The following is a 21,053-nucleotide window of genomic DNA, read 5'->3' on the forward strand; positions in this document are numbered from 1 at the left end:
TGCACACAAAGCGGACCCACCCTGCGGACGAGAGCGCGCGGGCCGCTTTTCCGCGCGCGCCGCTCTCGGGCGCAGCGTGAGGACCGGCTCGCTGATTGGCCGCGCGCCGCCCGGGCCGGCGGCCCGCTCCCGCCCCGACATCTACCCTCGCGCGGCGATTGGCCGAGCCGCCGTGCGCGCAGAGCCCGCGGCCCCGCGCCCCGCCCGCTCCAGCGCGCCGCTGTTGCATGGGGCACCGGCGGCGGCCGCGGGAGCGTGACTGCGCTGCGCAGGGCGCTAGGAGGCATTGTCGCTGTAAGTGGAGCAGAAAGCGGCCCAGAACGGGTCCCCACGCTTCGTGCCTCGCAAAGTAAATGTAGTCTGAGGCTGAGCGCTGGAGGGCTGGGGGCGAGAGGGTGAGAAGTGCCCCCGTTTCTGCAGCGTCCTCTCCCCTCCCCCAGGTCACCGGGTGGAAAAAGAGCAGCGGTGCATCAGCTGCGGCTTCTGCGGTGCCAAGGGGCCCGGCGCCGCGCCGGCTCCTGTTTGCAAACTGCTGCGGGACCCCGGCTGGCTCGCGGGAGTGGGCGCAGCGGTGGCAGGGAAACAGGGATCCTAGGGAAGCGGTGCCGGGCCTTCGTCCCCGCGGGAGGCGCCCTCGCCGGTAGAAGCCGTTGTGTATTTCGTTCCTGGAGCAGCGTTTTCGCGGCTTGCTTCCGTTCAGGAGCCCTGCAGACGCCTGTCCCGGAGCATGCCTCCTGGACTCCGGGCAGCGCGGGAGTCCTCGGCCCCTGGCTAACACCAGCCTTCCCCTCTCTGCCTGCTTTATTGTCCCAGTCCCCGCCTGCCGCCCGAGCCGAGGGCCGGCGACGAGGAGCCATTGGCTGCGGGCGCCGGGGGGTGGGGTAGACGGGTGAGGCGCGCCCCCTGCGCGAGGCGCGGGGACCCTCGCCCGGCCCCGGCTCACGCTCCTAGGAGACGCTGTCCGAGGATGCCCAGGTGCCCCAAGCAGAGCGCGCACGGTGCCGCGAACCCCAAGGCTCAGCACCAGGCGCCGGCCCGTCCCGCTCACGCCCCAGCGGACTGCTTTCCCCTGGGTGGAAAAGTGGGTCAACTCTGTCCAGGTTTCGAAGGCTTCGGGGGCTACCTGGACACCATCCAGTCCTTGGCCTCTCACCTTCCCACCTGCTGCCCGGCTTGGCGTGACCGGAAGGACCCGCAGGAGCCTGCGGTGGGGGAGCTCGCACTCATGGCCCAGGAGGCTCGAGTTGCCCTTTGGGGCGGCTGCCAGGCTCTAAAGTTCCCAAGTGACCACACCAGTAACTAAATATAGGAGCAGCTGGTGCGGCCGGGGTGTCGCAGCAGCTCCTTTGCGCGGATCTCGGGGCCCCAGATAAGGTAGTGTTCTCACTGGTGACGACAGGAGCCCCAGCTGGGGCTGCAGTCCGGGTGGAAGCAAAAATCCCCCCCGCGTCCAGCCTTGCCTGTGGTTGAAACTAGGTTATAGATCCAGGAGGGCCTGTTGCCGGCTCTCAAAAAGGAAGACCACTTTCTCGGGATTGCTTTTATTATATCCTAACTTATTGTCTGTACTTGTTCCGTCACCGACTCATAATGCATCCATGTGGGAAGTGCCTAACGTTTGCAAAGACCTTTCTAGAAAGTTATATCTCATTTACTTTTCAAAACCCAGCGAGGGAGGTGGTATTTCCGTTTTACTAACGCGGCTGCTCACACGCCCGGATAACTTTCCAAACTCTGGTCTTAGGCTGCTGTCCTCAGAAAACTTTCCCGAGCTCACTGCAGAGAAAAGAGTTTTAGGAGGTCCTACAGCCCCTCCCCCAGTCGTTCCAGGGAACAGATTGGCTACCCGTCTCCCTCTTTCTCTCATTTCTTTGGGTCCCCTGCTCAGACGGTGTCCGTCTCCCCTTGGTGCAGAGGGCACACACGCTCCTTGGGCCTGGCATCACGGCCCTGCTAGCTTCTGGCTCACTCTTCCTGTCATCACTAAGTTTCTCCTAGGCCGGGAGGCTCATTCTGGCCCATGCCCCATCTCTGTGACTTTACTCCCCCTGCGTGGGCCTTTTAGGAGATGTTTGCTGGATTTAAACATTTCCTGAGTCTGTGCCGCACACTGAGGAAAGGGGAGTTGGGGATGCATGAAGAGGAATGTGTTTGTTGCTAGGGCAGCAGCAGCGAGTATGGCTTTGGACCCTGTGCTCCAGGGTCTCCAGGATTTGGAGCACTTGCCTTGAAATTAGCTAAGGCTTCCCTGCAGTCCCTTGGGGACGCTCTGACTTTCTTCTACCATCACGTCTGCCTGTGGGGTTGGCCGGATGCCTCAAAGAGCCCAGACCTGAGCCTGTGGGGCTATCCTGGGGCCCTGTAGTCGGGTTCTGGTTCCCTTCCATGCTGCTTGCTTCCACTGGCCAGCATGACATTTCTTTTGTAGGGTGGCAGGAGATCTGTGGCCGGAATGGTGCTGACGTGCAGATTTGGGTTGACTCCCGTCATTTCTATAGACAGGGGCCCTCGTACCCCAGGGGCTGCCCTGCCTAGTGGTCTTGGCCCTCAGTTAGAAGTCGGTCCATAGCTCTCTGTGCCACTTATGTGACCCAGAAAGCTTTTATTTTTCTCAAAAACAGAAAACAAGAATAACTTTATTTTTATTTCTACTTCCTTTCTTTCTGAGGTTGTTATATGCTAAATATAACTTGCTTTTTTTGTTTTCTTTTGTTTTTTTGGGTTGTCAAAGAGGACCAGTGTTGGGTTGGATCTGAAAGGAGCGGTCAGTGAAGTTGGACAACCTTGCAGGTACCCTTTTAGGGACCCAGTACAGGCTCCCATCATCCTATTTGGTCTTCCCTCAGTCTGGGGCCCCTTGCCCCCATCTTGGGCCTTATGCCGCACGTGGCCCTGCCATGCTCCAATTTCACAGTCCTTTCTGTGCCAGAGTGACAGGCCTTTGTCGTCTGACCCGGGAGAGGAACAATCAGCTGACTTCATGAAGGAATTCTCCCTTAAGAGGGGAGGGTGGGTGAGGGGAAGGTGGTTTCTTGGCTAGCTAGCGCGGGTGGCAATTTCAAGCAGCAGGAACCTCTTAGAGCTCTAGGGTGCATCTGTGCTGCACCTGGAGCATCTCCTGGATGATAAGGGGCCTTTCTAGTGACTTGCGCTGACTCCCAGACTTTACAGGTCACTCCTGTTGCTGCTTTGATGTCCATTCTCTGACCCACACCATAGAGTGGCTTAGCTTGCTACCGTGGGGGGAGGGGGTGAGGTTTTTAATCTGACACGTTTTCATCAGTGGGCCTACAGCACCCCCGCCCTGCCCCCACCCTTACCCGGTGACAGCCAGTAGAATGGTAAGCATCGGGCCTGGTTGCAAGTAAATCAGCCTCGGTAATCCCACTGAGGGCCAGCACAGACCGTGGGCAGCTTAGAGAGCTGCCTTCCCTTGCTCTTGTGCCATGTGGCCAAGATTGCCCCAGTATATTTCCTAGAAAGCTCTCCATGAAAATCACAAGTCAGAGCTGTATCCTGTATGTCTGTCCTCTTCATTCTTATGCCTTGTACCTAGTGGATGTTCAATACGTGTTTGTGATTATTGATGATAAATATTGGAGATGGGGCAGGGAAGGAACATGGTATAGTAGGAAGAATCCTAGGTTGGGAATGAGGAGGCCTAAGTTTTCTGTTTGCATTTAGCTCATTTACCTCCACTCTGGGGCCCTCAGTTTTCCCCCATTCATAGGGGTTAGAGTAAGTCGCCAAGATCCCGACCACATTGCTGTGACTCAGGCTTAAGGGATGGTCCTAAGGGCAGCCTGGTGGAGGTGTTGGGTTTAGTTTGCCTTAGTCACCACTATTCCCTACTGTCCCACCCTGGCCCACCTTATGCAAGTTGTCTACCTTGCAGTAGTAGGTATTTGACTATATATGACCCTTCTCATTTAGACAGCGTCTCAGATTTATTGTAAGAATCCATTGGCTTGTATGTAGATCTGAAACCCAAATGGTGGCTATCCATCATCATCATCACCATTGGGGGTGTCTGTATTCAGCATGTGGTGTAAAGTGCAAGGGGAAAGCACAGTGTAGATCTGTTTCCCTGTCTCAGGCTGCTCACAGGCCGACTGGGGAGACAAATCTGTATATTGTAAAATGCTCATAAACACCCCAAGTGGGTTGTGCTAAGACCTTAAGTGGTGCTGAAACTCAGAGGGAGGAGAAAGCACTGAAGGCTGAGGCAATCAAGGAGGACTTCCTGGAGGTGGAGAGGGAAATTCTAGTCATTCCTCGAAGATGAGTTCCACTGAGTTGTTTGTTCAGAGTCACATGGGTACGAAACTGGGATTAGAGGCCAGTGTTGTGTCTTCACGTTTTATCCTCTTGACTAGAAGTTGTTCAGACCTACATGTCCTGGCCCCTGGCCCCAGGAAGGATGCATATATTTCTGTTCAGTCCTCGTATGAATCCAGTGAGGTGGGTATTACTAAGATCTCCTTCTCAGGTGAAGAAACGACAGCTCAGAGTAGTTAAGAATCTTTCCCAGGGCTCCTGAACTAATAAATGGCGGAGGTGGACACTAGGCGTGTCTTCCAAAAATAGTCTTTTTCCACTGCACTGTGTCTCAAACCTTCATGTCAGCCTCCTTGGTGAGATGCACCTGTACACTGAATTCACTACTGTCACTCAGTGGCAGCGGGACTCGGCCAGCCCCAGCTCAGCCTTGCCTGCCTGGTCTGTGTAGTTGAGCACATAGGGACTTTTTCATGGTGTCTGCCAGCAACTCTGAGCACTCCCCTAACCCCCTTCTCTGTGCCCTCATATGCTTCTGCCTCTGACCCTCAGAGCGTGTTCATTGAGCGACCTAGCTGTCTTTGAAGCTGGGAGTGGGCACTGACCTTGGCCCTAAGTTCATTCTGTCCCTCCGGTGCTGCTGCTAGTGTAGGCGACTTTTGTAAAGAGGTGAGCACTGGATGAGGAGGCTGGGCTGGCCAGCTTGTTGCCATCTACTCACTTTGACCCTGGGCAGGTCATCCAGTTCCTCTCTATGCCTCAGTTTCCTTCTCTGTAATAAACAGGGAATTGGAGACCTTTCTAGAGTCCCTCTTGTCTTTACCACCTAATCATTTTGCTTGTGTTCCACACCCTTCTTTAAGCCTTTTCTCCCCAGTGATCCAATTTCCCTTCTCTCATTTCCTCACCCTGCCCTCTTTCTCCCTCTGGGTCTGACGGATAAACCCTGCACCAGGTCGATTATCAGGCCTGCTGGCTAAAACCATACAAAACTGTAGCCTTCCCTCCATATTGACAGGTGGGAAGGCTAGTCTTAGAGACTCCCACCTGCCCCCGCCCCAACCAGACTGTGAGCTCTGACCGGTGAGGCTGGCTATATTTGTCTCTGTGTCCCCACTCCCCAGCTGGCAAGAGGGGCCCGGCGGAGGTGGGTGAGGTGAACGGGGAGCTAGGGGACATGTCCTGGTGGCTGTGGACGGGACGCCAGCCCAGAGCCGTGCTCTGCCTCCTCCCCGCTGCTCCGCCTGTTAAGTGAGTCACAGGCAGCACACACCTGTGTCCTCACAACTGCCTGGCTGCCGCTTCAGGCACTTGCCCTGTGTCTGGTGAGGTCACGCGTGTGGATCCACCCAGGAAACTGGTTAGGCTGGACTGCCCCCACCCTCCGATGGGCAGATCGGCTTCTCCTAAAGGCCAAGCTGCATGTGGCCTGGTCTCTGGGCCTCTCGGGAGGAAGTGAGTGGCCTGGGCCCTTACCAGCAGGCTTCCTGCAGCCTGGGTCCCATGGGAGGATGGATTCAGGGATGTGTCCCTGGCTGGGGGGCGGGCGCTTCATGGCCCTGTGTCTTCCCCAGGCACAGGCCCCCTTGTGAGCAGCAGACCGGCCTGGTGGCTGGCAGCAGGACCCCTTCGCCTGCATGCTGAAGAAGATGGGTGAGGCCGTGGCCAGAGTTGCAAGGAAGGTCAACGAGACCGTGGAGAGCGGCTCTGATACCCTGGGTGAGTGAGGGCACCCTGTAGGCGGTGTGTGAAATCAATTTATATGTGACATTGAAAGGGAAGAGCCAAGAGACTGTGTCCACATGCGCCTTCGTCACAAGGAGAAGCGTGCTGGGGAGTTTTATTGCAGACGTTGTTGAGTTTGTGTATACCAGGCCACAGTGTGAGACGTATTTCTTATCATGGGTCATGGTCAAAGAGGTTTGAAAAACACTAAGTGAGGGCTCCCATCTGCCGGGGGCCCTCTGCCTGCCCTTGTACTGCCACTGACTCCAAGTGTGTTAAGTGCCCTTGGCCCAGGTGACAATAGCTGGCATTGCTGAGTACCCCACGTACCCTGTGCACGTGCGTCATGAGCATTGCCAAGTTGAATCTGCTCCAGCGGCCTGGTGACAGAGGGGTTCCCCACCAAGCGTGACTAGCCTCGGTCTTCAGATGAGGAGATGGAGGGTCAAAAGCAGAGTGGGCTTTTCGTGGGTCACTCAGCCTGCAGGCCCCTTTCCACCCCACTGTTTCACTTAAATTGTGTCTTATATATTTTTTGCTTTGACTTGGTCATAGCAATTTAGGCCAGACAGTTAAGCCAGGATTTCAAGCATCTAAACAAACTATCCTATTTAATTGAATTTAGCAGATATTTATTGACTGTTCGCATGTACAAGGATTGTGTGTGTGTGTGTGTGTGTGTGTGTGTGTGTTGTGCTGGCACGTGTGTCCCCTTAGAGCCACTGGCATGTTGTGAGAACCCCAAGGAGGGGAGCACACTCCTGCCTTGGGGATGATTGTGTACACAGAGTGGGATTTGAGTTGGGCCTTCGGCACCCAAAGAGGAATTCACAGGCAGGAAGGGATGTCTGTGCCCGTGTGTGTATGTCTCCCTCCAAGGAGCACTTCCATGGAGGTTATTGCCTGACCGAAGACCTAGAGACTGCGGGGGGGGGGGAGGTATTTCTGTGAGCAGCCGCTGGTCCCGTGTGTCTGTGGCTCCTGGGCAGGGAGTGGTAGCCAGGAAAGCAGGGGGTCACTCAGCCTTCAAGGTGAGCTAGGGCCTTGCTTCTTTCAGGAAGCCCTCAGCCCTACACCATCCACCCCTGGCTCCCTTCCTCCTCTGTAGCAGTCATTCAGTGTCCCTAGAGGGCAGGCACTTTTGCCCCCACCCCCCAAGAGCCAGAGATGTGCCGCGTACCTTGTGCGCACATGATGTTTGCTGGACTGAGCTGGAGGGAGAGAAGCATCGCCTGTGATGCCAGACATCTTGCCTGTTGTCATCAGTTTTGGAGGCAGGGCTCTTGGGGAACTTCTGCCTGGTGAGCTGACGGCCATGGCCCTCAGGAAAAGGAGTCTGGAATCCCGTGCTAGTCACTGAAGTGATCCTACTTAGGCTGGAGTTCACGGCTCTCCACCTCTCATAGGGCCGGGATTTCAATCCCCCCCCCCGCCACCAAATAGTCTGACACCCTGGCAGGCTGCTTACCTCTCACTTAACCTGTTCCTTCCTGTATGGGACAGGGGTGGTGATTGTGCCTGCCTCTCAGGGTGGTTCTGGGAGCGGTGGTGTCTGTAAGGTGCTTGCCTTCGGGTAGTTCAGTGAATGGCTTGCATTTTTCTCACCTCTAAGGGCCAGGGGTGGGGCCTAAGCCCCTCTCAGCCACAGACACACCCCCTGCAGGTGTCTTCTCCTTGTCTTCAGGTGGGGAGTTGGGGCAAATCAGCAGCAAGTCTCTGCAGCGAATAACCTACCCCTGCCTTAAAATGTTCCCGGGGTGGGGGACACATGCAGCTCAGCTTCATGCAGGTGCGACGCGGGGGCAAGGATGGAGGGGCAGCAGAGGGGAGAGGACGGAATTCTGACCTCCCGGAGGAGGTGTTAGCGAAAGGACTCAGGGAGGCTGGTGTCCTGGGCAGTGCTGGCGCCTCGTGCGTGGCAGCGCTGCAGAGTTGCCCTGGTGGCGTGGAGGTGGGGGCGGGAGAGGGGGGGACGGTGCCCTGCAGGTGGGGAGCCTGGAAGGCCACATGGAGTCACGACTTAAATGTCTGTGGACTCGGGGCACCTGGGTGGCTCAGTCGGTTGAGCCTCTGACTTCAGCTCAGGTCATGATCTCACAGTTTGTGAGTTCAAGTCCCACGCGTGCTCCGTGCTGACAAGCTTGGAGCCTGTCCAGACTCTGTGTCTTCCTCTCTCTCCCCTTCCCTGGCTCGTGCTCTGTCTCTCTCTCTCAAAAATGAACAAACATTTTTAAAAAATTTTAAAAGTCTGTGGCCCAGAGATCGCAAACGCAGTTCCCTCTGCAGGCCAGGTGCGTAGCTCTGTGAGCTGCAGCGTGGCGGCCCTGCCGGGGGTGCAGTGTGCTGGGCACCTGGAGAGGGCCGTGCTGTGCTGTGACCAGCCCCTCTGCGCTGCCCGGGGCCGTGCCCGTGGGACACCCCCTGCCTGGCTGCTGCGGTACAGCGCCCGGGCACCTTCACTGCCACCCTGTGTGGGGGTGTGGACCTGGGTGACTGCCAGTCCCCAGTGTCGTGCGTGGTGCAAAGCTTTAATCAGCTTGGGAGAGGAGTCGAAATTTCAGCCTTAGCTGTCTTGACGGGATTGCCAGACTTTCATGGGGAGGTGACTGTGTCTGTAAGGTTTGGGCAGACTGAGGGAGGCCGGTTTATCGCCTTTCCGGTGCCCAGCAGAGAAGCAGAGTGTCAGACCATGCCGGTGCGGGCCTGCAGCCCTGGCCCCTCGGCAAGTGGAGCTCATTGGGCCCCCGCAGTCCTAGGGGTCCAGGATCTAAGCGGTCTGCATGTACTGATCACCCACTGTGTGCAGGGTGCTGGGGGGCTCCCTAGGGCTCTGTGCAGTAGAGCTGGGGACGTGAGACCAGCCCACCACTGCGGGACAGAGAGCAGCGAGTGACATGAGGGCTCCATGCCAGCCCCTGTCGGACCCACACCAGGGGTGGTAGGAGTTCAGAGGTGGGAAACATTGCCAGGTGTTGAAGGAGTCCAGGAAGGCTTTCTGGAGGAGGTGGGAATTGAAGTGGGTCTTGAAAGATGGGTGAAGGAACCCAATGCGGTTCTCAGGTAGAACAGCAAACAACCTGAAACAGCCTAAAAACCCAGCAGCGGATAATCGCTCTAATAAATTTTGTTACAGCTACACAATGAAACTTATGTAGCTGTTAAAAATGGCGCGTAAAATGTCATTATGTGCTTGAATGAAGACTGGCAAATTTTTCCACATAAGATGACTTGGGAAAAGCAAGGAGTCCAAAAGGTATAGACCGTGTGATACCAGTTGTGTTAAACATGTGTATATTGGAAAGAATTGAAAGGAAATAAAGCAAGACACAAATGGAAGTTAGAAATTACTATTGTGCATTTTCTGAACATTCTGTGATATACATATTAGTCTTTTAAGTAGAGAAGACAGATTTTAGGGAAAGGACCACCCGCCACCATAGAAGGTGGAAGTAGCGCCCCCTTCCCGAGAACAGACGAGTTATGGGGGTAGCTCCCTCTCGAAGCCCTTGGTTGTGGAACGGGCTTCTCTGGCTTCTCCCCTTCTGCTGGGTTCGCTTCCCCGCCTCCCCATGCACAGGCCTGGGGTGCAGCCCTAGGATGGCTGTTCAGAAGCCGCAGGTGTCTCGCTGGAATGGAAGGTCCCAACAGAGACCGTTGGGAGAGCTCGGTTACAGGCTCTCACCTTACTCGGGTAGGTCGCCCTGGAAAGCATCACCCACGCTCTGCCAGGCGCCCAGGGGTGCCCTCCGGAGCCAGGCTCGCTCCCTCTGCAACCTGAGCTGGGATTTCCAGCCCCCGTCTCCCCGCTCCAGGCTTCTTCATCCCTCAAGAAGTGGGTTCCTTTCCCACAGGCCCCTGGTCTGCCCCTCAGCTTGAGTTGAAGCCTCTTTTCTCCAGCCCCTCACCCCTCCTCAGCATTTTCAGTTGAGCTTGTGCAGTCGGGAACTCAGCCTTTTCTCTCCATCCACTCCTTGTGTCCTAAGGTTAGTTCTTTGTCTTGGTAAAGGCCTCATGCACATCTGGGCTTCCTGGGTCCTTGGACCCCAGGGAGCCTCTGTCTGACCTCACCGGTCCCTCTGGCCGGTGGACTGGCAGGCCTCGATGCCCTGCACCCCACTCCTCTCCAGGGGAGAGGACCCAGGCCTTTGGGGATGACTTTTAAACACTGATCCTCATTGCCGAGGTGCGGGACTTGGAAAAGGCTGGTAGAGTGTGGGAAGGGAGGGCATGGCCGGCTGGGGCGGAGGCCTTGGCAGAGCTGGCGGGAGGGAGCGCCCAGCACGAGCTGCAGAGGAGGGAGCTAGCAGTGCCCGGGGCCCGCTGCGTGCTGGGCACAGGTGTCCGAGACCTCTTGCATCCTTTCTGTGGGCTTTTGTACTTCCTGCCTGTGGATTCCTGTCTGTTCATTTCACGGAAATTCCCCAGTTCTTTAGCTCTGGGCACGTTTCTGCCCCCTATCCCTTGGGTCTCTTTGCCTGGAATTCCTTTTGGGGCTTCCATTCTGTGCGTCCATCCATTGCGCTAGGGTATTTCCTCTGCTTCTCTCTGCTACATTCTGAGATCTGTCTGCTGGTTCCCTGTTTGCTTCTCCATCTGTGTTTAGTGTGCTCTGGAACCCCTCATTGTGTTTTAATTTTAAGGCTACGTACTTTATTTTCAAAAGTTCTGTTTGGTTGTTTAAAAAACCTGATTTCACATACTCTGGTTTCTTTTCAGATCTGGTAAATCTTTTACCTTTTATTTTTAAAAATCTGACTTAAGGGAATAATATTTTATTTCTGTTTTATGTGTTTCATCTTTTTTTAAATGTTTTAAATCATTTGACTATACTTGTTTTTCTTTTCTTTAAATCTTTTGTACTTTTTCTATCACAGGGAGTTCTCAGCGGCCCACGTCTACTGTTCCTGTTGACTCTAGCTCACAGGGGGTGGTTCTGGATAGATCTGATGTAACTGGGGACCCTGTACTCCTGTGCATGGAGCCTGGTCTACATGACCCTGGGCTGAGGGCGTGCACTGGAGAGAGGTTGTGCTTGCTCCCAGCAGATGCCTGCCTGCCTGCCCCCAGGTTAGAAACACATCTTTCTCAGCCCAAGGGGTTTCTGGGCCTTGAGGGAGTTGAATATTCAAACCTCACACCCACCTGTGATTTCCAAATCTTAGGAGGTGATATTTTTCTTTCTTTCTTTTTTTTTTTTAAAGTAGGCTCCACGCCCAGTTCAGAGCCCAACACGGGGCCTGAACTCACTACGCTCAGATCAATACCTGGGCCAAGACCAAGAGTCTGATGCTCAACCGACTGAGCCACCCAGGCGCCCCTGTATTCTTTTTTAAGTCGGTGCCCTGGCAAAGACAAAGCGGCATCCTAATTATGAAAAAGTGGGTCTTACCCCTAGTCCAGTCTTTCTCTGAAGGTAGTCCTTCAAAGCGCCAGCTTCCCTCGGGGCTCCCGGCTCCACTTTCCCTGAGGCGGGCTCAGCGCTGCGTCCCTGACCTCTTCTAGGCCTTGCAGCCTGAGCCCCTTGGGAATGCAGGTTCGTACCAGCCCTGGTGGGCAGAGCCCCTGGGTCTTTGACCTTCCTGCCCATTTCTGACTCCTGCAGCTTGTTCTTGTCACACACCAGGCCACGTTGTCAGCTCGTCGCTGGTGTTGCGCCGTTTAATCCTCCAGACAACTTTGTGACAGGGGTGATCTTAATATCCCCACGCTACAGACGTGGAGACCAAACCACAGACCTTCTAAAACCCAGGGTTTCTAAGTGTTCAGTGGCACAAAGGGGTTCAGCTGGTCTCCTCCACCATGTTGCTTTTGAAGTAGGAGTTCCCTTGTTTTCGAGAAGCTGGAGCTAAGGCTGAGGGTGCGACACAGGTGTTGGGGGGCGGGGGGCCAGTTTCATCATAGCCCTGGGTGGCCTTTCCCACTGAGGACGGGGAGGGGGATGAGGAGGACGGGGAGCCCCTGCTCCCCCTCATGCTGGCCTCTTGCTGATACCTGCTGGAACCTCAGTGGGGTCTACCCTGTTCCTTGAAAAGGAGGAAGATTACCAGAGGCTAACATCTGCCTGCCATTTACGGTGTCCTGGGTGGTGATGGGGACAGGCGCCGTGGGCTGCTGCTGTTTACACACAGATTCATGGAGCCCGCTCTAGCTGGAGCTTTAAAGGTGACATTTCGGGGTGCGCTGGGTAATCTGCATTTTAACATGAACCCTGTCGGATTCTCCCCTGCCTTCAATTTTGAGAAGCACTGGTTAATGAATTACAATCTAGAACTTCCTTCTGGTGGGTTCTGGGCGGCTAGGTGGGGAGGAATGTTGTCTGGGCTGGCCGTGTGTGTGTGTGTGTGTGTGTGTGTGTGCGCGCGTGAGCGAACGAATGTGAATGAGGTGTGACCCATTCTCAGCGAACTGCCTGTGAGATGGTCCGGTTGGCCGACCAAAGCTAGTGGGAGAAGGGACGCGTCCCCCCTTCCCTACTTCCCCGGCTGAGTGCTTGTCGCCTCCTGCTCTCACCGGCAGATGGCGCCCGCTGACCAGTCAACAGCTGAATGTCAGCTGAGACCCAGACTTGACCAGACTGTTGCTGGGGGAGAGCGCCCCCGTCCTGGTCCTGACAAGGGCTTCCGCACAGCCCAGCTCACTGCTGTATTTACGTTCCTACCTGACTCCTGACTTTGCAGCCCTTTCTTGAGCAAGGGTATTAGGGAGGCCCTTAATATATATACTCATTAAATCGGAAGAATATTTTCTCTTGGGTCAGAGACTATCCCTTTTCAAGAAACACCACATTGAGCACCTACTGTGTGTACCCTGCTTGGAGGAACCAAGTGCCCCAGGAATGGCCATCATGGAGAGGGAGGCAGATACATACACACACGTACTCTCTTGGCCACACTCTCAGAGAGGGGAGTGGCCAGGGGCTGTGGTGGAAGGTTTCTTGGCCCTACACTGGGGCCTGCAGTCCACGGCCCTGAGCCCAGGAGGCTGGTGCCGGTGGGGATGACGGGTGGTGTTGCTCAGATGTCTCCTGGCCTAGGGAGTCTTGACGGTCAGCTGGGCATAGGTCAGATGTGCAGAGAAGGGAGTGGACCTTCCCAGGGCGGCCCTCAGCCTGGCCGGGGCCACCTGTCTGTTCACCGTGAGGGCTGGCTGCCTCTCATCTGCTGTGCTTGGCTTCCTGGCTCTCCGCTGGGTGGCAAGCAGGCTGCTGTAACTATCAAACAGGCAAACGAACAATAGGTGTTACGTGTGCCTCGTGTACAAAGCATGAGACCCAGCAGGTAAAGAGTGGGAAGCCAGAGGAAGCCTGGCCCTGTCCTCTGTGCCCCGACCCCTTCCTCCCTGACATAGTGCCTTATGGGAGCAGAGAGGCACTTCTAAGGCCGGGTTGGGGTTAGATAGGCAAGCTCTGGAATTGCTAGGGGTGAGGACGGTTAGCTGGCGTCCTGAGGCTTTTTCAGGACTTTTCCTAGCCCTGGTGGGAGAGGACCCCAAAACCCAAACAGATGTGGCCCAGGTCTCTCTATTGGGGTTCCTCGGGTCCCCTTCTAGAGCTTTGGGAGCTCCAGTGGCCACAAGTCCCACTTGCCCCCACTCCAGCCCCACTGGGGACAGAAGCTAAGAGTGGGGTTCAGTGGTGGGTGACCTCCAGCGTGGCCAGCCTGTGTCTTGGGTCCCTAGTCACTGTGGTGCTACTCGACACAACGGCACCCAGAAAGCATCTGTTGGGTGGGTGGGCAGGCAGATGCGCTCAACCCCTCAGGCGTGGGTGCAGAACACTCCGTGCGCCCCTCTTGGCCCTCCCGCCTCATGCTTCTGTCTGCAGAAAGGAGATAGCCTGGCTGTGAGAACCCATCCAGCCCTGAGCAGCCTCCAGGGGCCCCCTGCAGGAGGTGGGGGGCCCTGTACAGGAAGGAGGCCATTACCCACATGTGAAACACTTGCAGAACAGAAAAAGAATCAAGTGAGGGTGACTTCTGCCTCTCTTGTCTTCGGGTCTAGACACGCTGGGTGTTGCTTAGCGCGCGTGCTAAGGGGACTGCACAGAAGGCGGGACATTGCAATTGAGCCTTAAAGGGTGGAGCAGGTTTAGGGGTATGGGCGAGGGGGAGGCCATTCTAGGGGAGGCGTCTGTGTAAGCAAAGACATGGGGGCATGCAAGCAGGTGCCTGTGACGGGGACAGCCAGGCTGTGACACAGGCGAGTAAAGGGAGCCCAGGGTGGCTTCAGATCTGAGGGCCTCGAGTATCCCCTAAAGTAGTTTCTACCATGGAGTCCTATTGTCGAGGCAAAAGGAACAAACCTTTAGAATCTCTAAAAGTAAGAGAGAGAGAGTTTGATGGGACAGCTGTCTGGGAAGCACGCTTCTCACAGGGAAGAAAGTGCTCCGGAGAATGACTGGTTTTTATAAGGTTCTGTGTTACAGGTTATATACGTTTTACATCTTGGAAGAGCTTCCAAGATTGGACATGAGCACGTAGGGAGCCCGAGTTGCACCGCAAGGGAGTGCAGGGGTGGAGGCAGTGAGCGCTGTCTCTAGGACAAGCTGGTTTTCCTTAGGCTGCTCGCACAGTGTACGGTGTCTACACTCTACAGCAGGACAGTGCCTATGCTGTATGAGCAGAGGTACGGTGCGCGCATGGCGGGCCATGAATCAGGCTTTTGGTTTGAACAAAGTTTATATCCAGTCACGTTGACTTAGAAGTAAATCTAAAATGGCTTCCTTTGCATATGAGACCTTTAGAGAGTTTTTCTCTCATTATTTCCCCCTTTTGATCAATAATTTTTTTGACAGAAAGCATTGATGATCGTTATTTTGTCCCTCAGTGCCAGGGTGATTGCTTATCTGCCCTAGGTTCATCATGTCCCTCAGTGCCAGGCCTGAATCAGGTCACCTAGGAGTCTACGTTGAGGGGTCAGTAGGATGGCCTTTAATAGAAGACATTATGATCGATACATATTTTTTCAGTGAGATCGAATTGCCATGCCAACGTTGTATGTATGGTGAGATTTGCCTTTACTTTTTTTTTTGGTATTATTTATAGCATAAATACAGAAATAGTAATAAAAACCCAATTAATAACATTTGAAGTAGCCAATGGGGAGTATGTACAGAATTAGAAAGAAAGGCAAGAGAAGAATTTAAAAAAAAAATCCATTATAAATATTTTAATAATCTTAAATTAGCATATCTGTTTACCTTCTTTAGCTATAGTTACTTGTGCTTTGTGATATATTTGAGGTGATTGGTTTAAAAGGTAATTAAATGTTCTGTTATAGAATTTAACAGTTTCTCTGGCCAGGCCAGTAAGGTGCCATAAATATTACATCTTGTAGTGGTTTAATTCTATCTCGCAAAACATTTGGTCATCAGTATTGATATTACTATGATTTTTGTTAGCACCAGGCAATTCTGTTTGAGTTGCAAATCTATAGTATTATAGCAGTAGCATGATGACAAAAAGTACTCTGGTTACAAAATAAATCAAGGTATTATGGAGGTGTTTTGTAAACCTTCCCAACAAAATCTTCCATCTCCTATATACCCTGTGTTAGCTTGTTTGGGGTTAGCCGTTATAGACCAAGTTGGAGTGAATTCAGGGTTCCATTGTTCAGGGCATAACCATGCATCTTGCCTGAATCTGCAGGTGTCGATAGGATATTGGAATCCAGTATGAATCATCGGCTAATGAGGCCCATCTTCCTCTAATGGGAAGAATTCTGGTGGTATTTACACTCGTTCTTATTCCTATTAATCCACTGAAAAATGTAGGGGCACCTGGCTGGCTCAGTTGGCAGGCATGGACTCTTTTTTTTTTAATGTTTGTTTACTTTTGAGAGAGAGAGAAACAGAATGTGAGCAGGGGAGGGGCAGAGAGAGACATACACACACAGAATCTGAAGCAGGCTCCAGGCTCTGAGCTGTCAGCACAGAGCCCGATGCGGGGCTTGAACTCACAAACTGTGAGATCATGAGCTGGGCCAAAGTCGGAAGCTTAACTGACTGAGCCACGCAGGTGCCCCAATAGGCATGTGACTCTTGATCTTGGGGTTATGAGTTTGAGCCCCATGTTGGGTGTAGAGATTACTTAAAGATAAAATCTGAAAAGAAAAGAAAAATGTCATAAGCCTAACTGGCCCTAAGTTTGGATACTGAGACAGTAGCTGAACGTTTATGTAAACTACAGGAGTCTGGCAATTTCCCACAGATTAGGATACCTGTGTGTTCTAGGTTTCTGCAGTTAGTAAAGAAGGCACTTGATCCATAGTTACCTCAGAATCTTCTGGGTTGTATAGCAAAGTTAGATTTGGGAGGTGGCTGAATCCACCACGTCACTACTAAAGTAGCGCCTCTGGTGGATAACCTATTATTTTCTTCTTATTTTGTCTTGAGCCACTCTGTCCACAAAAACGTGGTTTGTGAGCACATTGGATATTTTGGCATGTTGGATAAGCTGCCGCTAAGTTCCTCCTGTTGTGCCCAGGAGCCTTTCTTGATAAATTACCACCCAAGTTTATAGAAGCACAAGGGTCAACCCATTGAGTGTCATACATCATGTAGGTTACATTTGAGCTGGATGATACTTCTTGAGAGGTTTTTCCTAATGGAGGCCCCTCATGGTATATAAACACCAGAAGGTAAAAGAACATTAGAGCCGGTCCAAGAGGTCATAAACATTTTAGCCAAGTTCCCGTAGGAATGAGGTACTGGGGAAGGATTTGAAGTTATGATAGTTAAATTGGTGAGTAACCAGGATGTAATAAAGGGAGAGATGAAAGCAAACAAGTAGGTTTACTGTCTTCTAATAATACAGTTTAGGAGGAAGGAAGCATAGGAATACAGGCCTGGTCCTGAGTCCTGGGAGGGCAGTCTACCCTGGTGCCATCCATCTACTCTGATCCTGGATGTGGTTCAGATGGCTCTGATCTTTGCATGGCTCACCCAGCAATGGGCACAATGACTGTCCACGCATGAGCCATTGTCACGATTTCCTTACACCTGGTTTGGTTTGCAGGGCTTCAGGGAAAAGGGACAGGTTTCATTCTCAAATGATTCCAGGTCAGAAGGGTGGGAGAAAAATCAAAAGGTTAGCTTAGAGAGTGGTAGCCAGGCCTTGGAGGGCACTAGAAATCAGGGTGTAGGCTACTTTATAACGAATAGTATTGAAATCTAGTATCTAACTTAAAGATGCGTTATTGGAGCATTTTTTCCTATAATCACCCCGATTTTTACCAAAAACAGACAAATGAAGACCAACTTGTTTGTAACACAAGTCCATTTTTAACGTCCTTGGCCTAATTATGTCCATAAGCACAGCAAGAATAATGATTGGTCATATGTTTTTTTAAAACTATCAGTGCAGAGCCCAATCTCAACTGTGAGGTCATGACCTGAGCCGAAATCAAGAGTTGGATGCTTACCTGGGCGCCTGGGTGGCTTAGTCGGTGAAGCGTCCGACTTTGGCTCAGGTCATGATCACACAGTTCGTGGGTTCAAGCCCCGCATTGGTCTCTGTGCTGACAGCTAGCTCAGAGCCTGCAGCCTGCTTCAGATTCTGTATCTCCCTCTCTCTGACCCTCCCCCGCTCACACTGTTTCTCTCTCTCAGAAATAAACAAAACATTAAAGAAAAAAAAAAGAGTTGGACGCTTACCGACTGAGCCACCCAGGCGTCCCGGTCATATAAATTCATTTTAATCTGCTAAGGAATGTTAGATTGAACTTTTAATAGCTTCTCAAGGCCAGAGAGGCCAAACCAAATACTTGCCGTCAGATTTGCCTGCGATACCTTGTAGATTTGAGTGCATTCCTCTTCTCAAGGCCCCCAAAATATCCTGAGGTTCCCACACCTGCCAGGAAGTGACCTTCTTTACTCACCTGGTAAGGCTGCTGGGAATGCTGTAAGCAAGGTGTCGGGCCAGCATTTCCAAGGGGCTCCATTGGCTTCATAAAGTTCACCTTTGTTCCTTAAAGCTGTCTGGTCATATCTTAGTTTATGCATGTCTCTCTCAAATGTGACATTTCAGTGAAAGATGGTAATATAACCAAGGATGTCCTGTTTTTTTTTAATTAAAAAAAATTAAAAAAATTTTTTTAATGTTTTATTTATTTCTAGGAGAGAGAGAGAGAGACAGCATGAGCAGGGGAGGGTCAGAAAGAGAGGGAGTCACAGACTCTGAAACAGGCTCCAGGCTCTGAGCGGGCAGTCAGCACAGAGCCCGACGCGGGGCTCGAACCCACGAACCGCGAGATCATGACCTAAGCAAAAGTCGGACGCTTAACCGACTAAGCCACCCAGGCGCCCCACCTCACACCCTTCTTATCAACAACCTATCTCATGTTCCTTGCATTCCAAGTTGCTTTCTTTATCACTGCCCGGCTGTCCTAATTACATTTATCAGAACTTTCACCTTTAGAAACCTCAGTCTCCTGCGAAAACTAAGTGGTGACCGATTGCAAACTGTCTGTTACACCAGAATTCTTCTGATTGGAAATCTGTGAACACATTTCATGACTTCTAGAAATGTGTGTTGTTTTTCTCATAGTACGACTTTCAGTAAAGCACAAAGCACATTTACCAACAGACCCAAGTATCTTCAGTTTCTCTGCAGTAAGAAGCCCAAAGCAGGCACACCTACACTCAGGAATCAGTGCTTTGGTGATCGGTCTTATTTGGAAAAGACTTAGCCATCCAGTGAATTCGACCCAGTTTATCATTTAACTTAGCAACACTTTAGAGTTTTAGGTCACCAAAGATTTTGAAAGCTATAAACGTTTTTATTTATGCAACTTATTTTTAAAATTAATTTATTTGTAAGTGCTCTCTGTACCCAATATGGGGCTTGAACTCATCACCCTGAGCTCAAGAGCTCAAGAGTCACGTGCTCTTCCAACTGAGCCAGGCAGGTGCCCCTCAACCTATTTGTTTTTAGCAGTTACCCATGAAAACTTCACGAGACAGATGAAACTCACTGTCATTTTAAGTCATTTTCTGCTGACAGATTGCAACAGATGAAACATAAATTTAACTAATAAACTCAGCTAGAATAGAAGTTGTTTATGTATATTGTATTTGATGTGCCTATTTTAGTTAAACCAACAAACTTAAGCTAGTTTCAATACTGAATCTCTTCCCAGATCCAATGAACTTGAAAAACGTTTGCGTTAGTCTCTGTCTTTCTGAGTTTTAAAATACCTGGTTCTTATAAGCGCTCGCCTTTTAACCAATTAAATAGAGCCCTTTTACAGATTAATTTTAGCAGTGCTGTCTGAAGGTAGAAAAAAGCCTCTCACATTTATAACACAGATGCACAAACAAGATGTGAACAAACTCTAGCCTTTTTCGTTAATATTTGTGGAGAGGACATTAAAGGCCCAGTTTCCAAATATCTCCCATTTATGAAAATAAATCTCATTGCAAGATAGCGTTATGATTTGTAGATCTGTTAGTTATTTCTTGTTTTTCACTGAGAACATGACTAGTTCTGTCCCAAGATGCCAAGAGCAGCACCAGCAACCAGATGAAGCCTAGAGCACCTCCATGGGCCTCGGTTCCCCCCAAAAGCCAGGAGCTTCACTGAGCGACCTGACCGTCTTCCCCCTTTTTGGTTGCTTTGTCTTAACAGCGGGCTTCCTCTAACCGTGCGTGCAGGAAGACTAATCTAGATATGTCAGAAGAGCCTCGTTTGGCCCATCTGAGCCTCAGGCTTTCCATGGTTACGTCTCCCCTTATAAGCCTCACGTGTGTTGTACCTACAGCCTGCTACCGTTCCCGTGAGCGGCGCTTGGTTTTCCGGGAGCTGTTCCGCTTTTGAAGCGTGACTTCCATTCATTTCAGTTTCAGTTTGGGAATAAGGCTTGAGAAGAATCTGAGGCTGTGGTGGACGGAGAGGGCGGTGCTTGTGAATGTCACTTTCAAAGAGGCCATGATACAGTCTGTCGTGTGTCTCAGTCTCTCCCAGCGAGGTCTAAGACCACCGAGGGGGCTCCGTGCACTGGACAATCAGTCCTTACGTGTGTCCCTGGACGAGCCAATTGTTAATTACCTCATGCGATGGGAAATTCCTGTAGGACCGCTGTGCATCTCCAGGACTGTCTCAGGCATTCCATTAGGCTCTCAGTCACTGGACAGCAAGGAGCAGGGGTCCCTTCTCTTCAGAGCTGAGTCAGTCTCTCATGTTTCTAGCCAGAAAATTGACTCGAGCTTTATATTAATAACATCAATTAGAACACGATTTATTTTTTATATTTTTATTTTTTAACATTTAATTATTTTGAGAGAGATAAAGCGAGAGCAGGAGAGGGGCAGAGAGGGGCAGAGACACAGAATCTGAAGCAGGCTCCAGGCTCTGAGCCGTCAGCACAGAGCCTGATGTGGGGCTTGAACCCATGAGCGAATTCATACCCAGGCGTCCAGAACACTGACAGTTTAAAACAACCACCCCTTGGGGCGCCTGGGTGGCTTAGTCGGTTAAGTGTCCGACTTTCGCTTAGGTCATGATCTCGTGGTTCGTGGGTTCGAGCCCCGCGTCGGGCTCTGTGCTGACTGCCTGCTCAGAGCCTGGAGCCTATTTCAGAGTCTGTATCTCCCTCTCTCTCTGACCCTCCCCTGCTCACGCTGTCTCTCTCTCTCTCCTAGAAATAAATTTTAAAAAAATATTTAAAAAAATATTAAAACAACCACCCCATCCACTCCAGCCACTCTAGGTTATTCCCACCTAAAAAACATTACCGGTAACCCTCAACAGCTCAAATAAAAGTCAGGACTGTTAACTCAAATTGAGGAGGTCCAGGTATCAGGAGAACTCACAGATACACCTGTGAGGTGCCCGGGAGTCAGAGGGGCCAAGGGGCCTGTGCCAGCGCCGAGTGCACAGTTCCACAGCACCCCAGGTGATCTTGGGCGCCTTGCTCTGCTATCCTGCCATCTACACCAGGAAATGTGGACACCAAATGAACAAACCTTTAGAATATCTAAAAGTAGGAAGAGTTTCATTTGAGCCAAGTTAGGACAGCTGCCCGGGAAGCACGCTCTTCACAGGAAGGAAAGTGCT

The 21,053-nt window shown here is 51.9% G+C and overlaps 1 protein-coding gene across 1 annotated transcript in view; it reads left to right on the plus strand.

Moving 5' to 3' along the window:
• The first annotated feature begins 222 nt into the window (after positions 1–222).
• LRRC20 (leucine rich repeat containing 20) overlaps positions 223–21,053 on the plus strand; it is an 87,343-nt gene continuing 66,512 nt past the window's right edge. Inside the window, exons 1-2 of the mRNA XM_039233307.1 lie at positions 223–294; positions 5,853–5,997. Of these exons, the coding sequence (XP_039089238.1) occupies positions 5,916–5,997 (82 nt within the window). The 5' untranslated portion in view covers positions 223–294; positions 5,853–5,915. The remainder of the gene's footprint in view (positions 295–5,852; positions 5,998–21,053) is intronic.

This window comes from Hyaena hyaena, unplaced genomic scaffold (assembly GCF_003009895.1).
Source record: "Hyaena hyaena isolate Hyena2069 unplaced genomic scaffold, ASM300989v1 scaffold_73, whole genome shotgun sequence".
Lineage (NCBI taxonomy): Eukaryota > Metazoa > Chordata > Mammalia > Carnivora > Hyaenidae > Hyaena > Hyaena hyaena.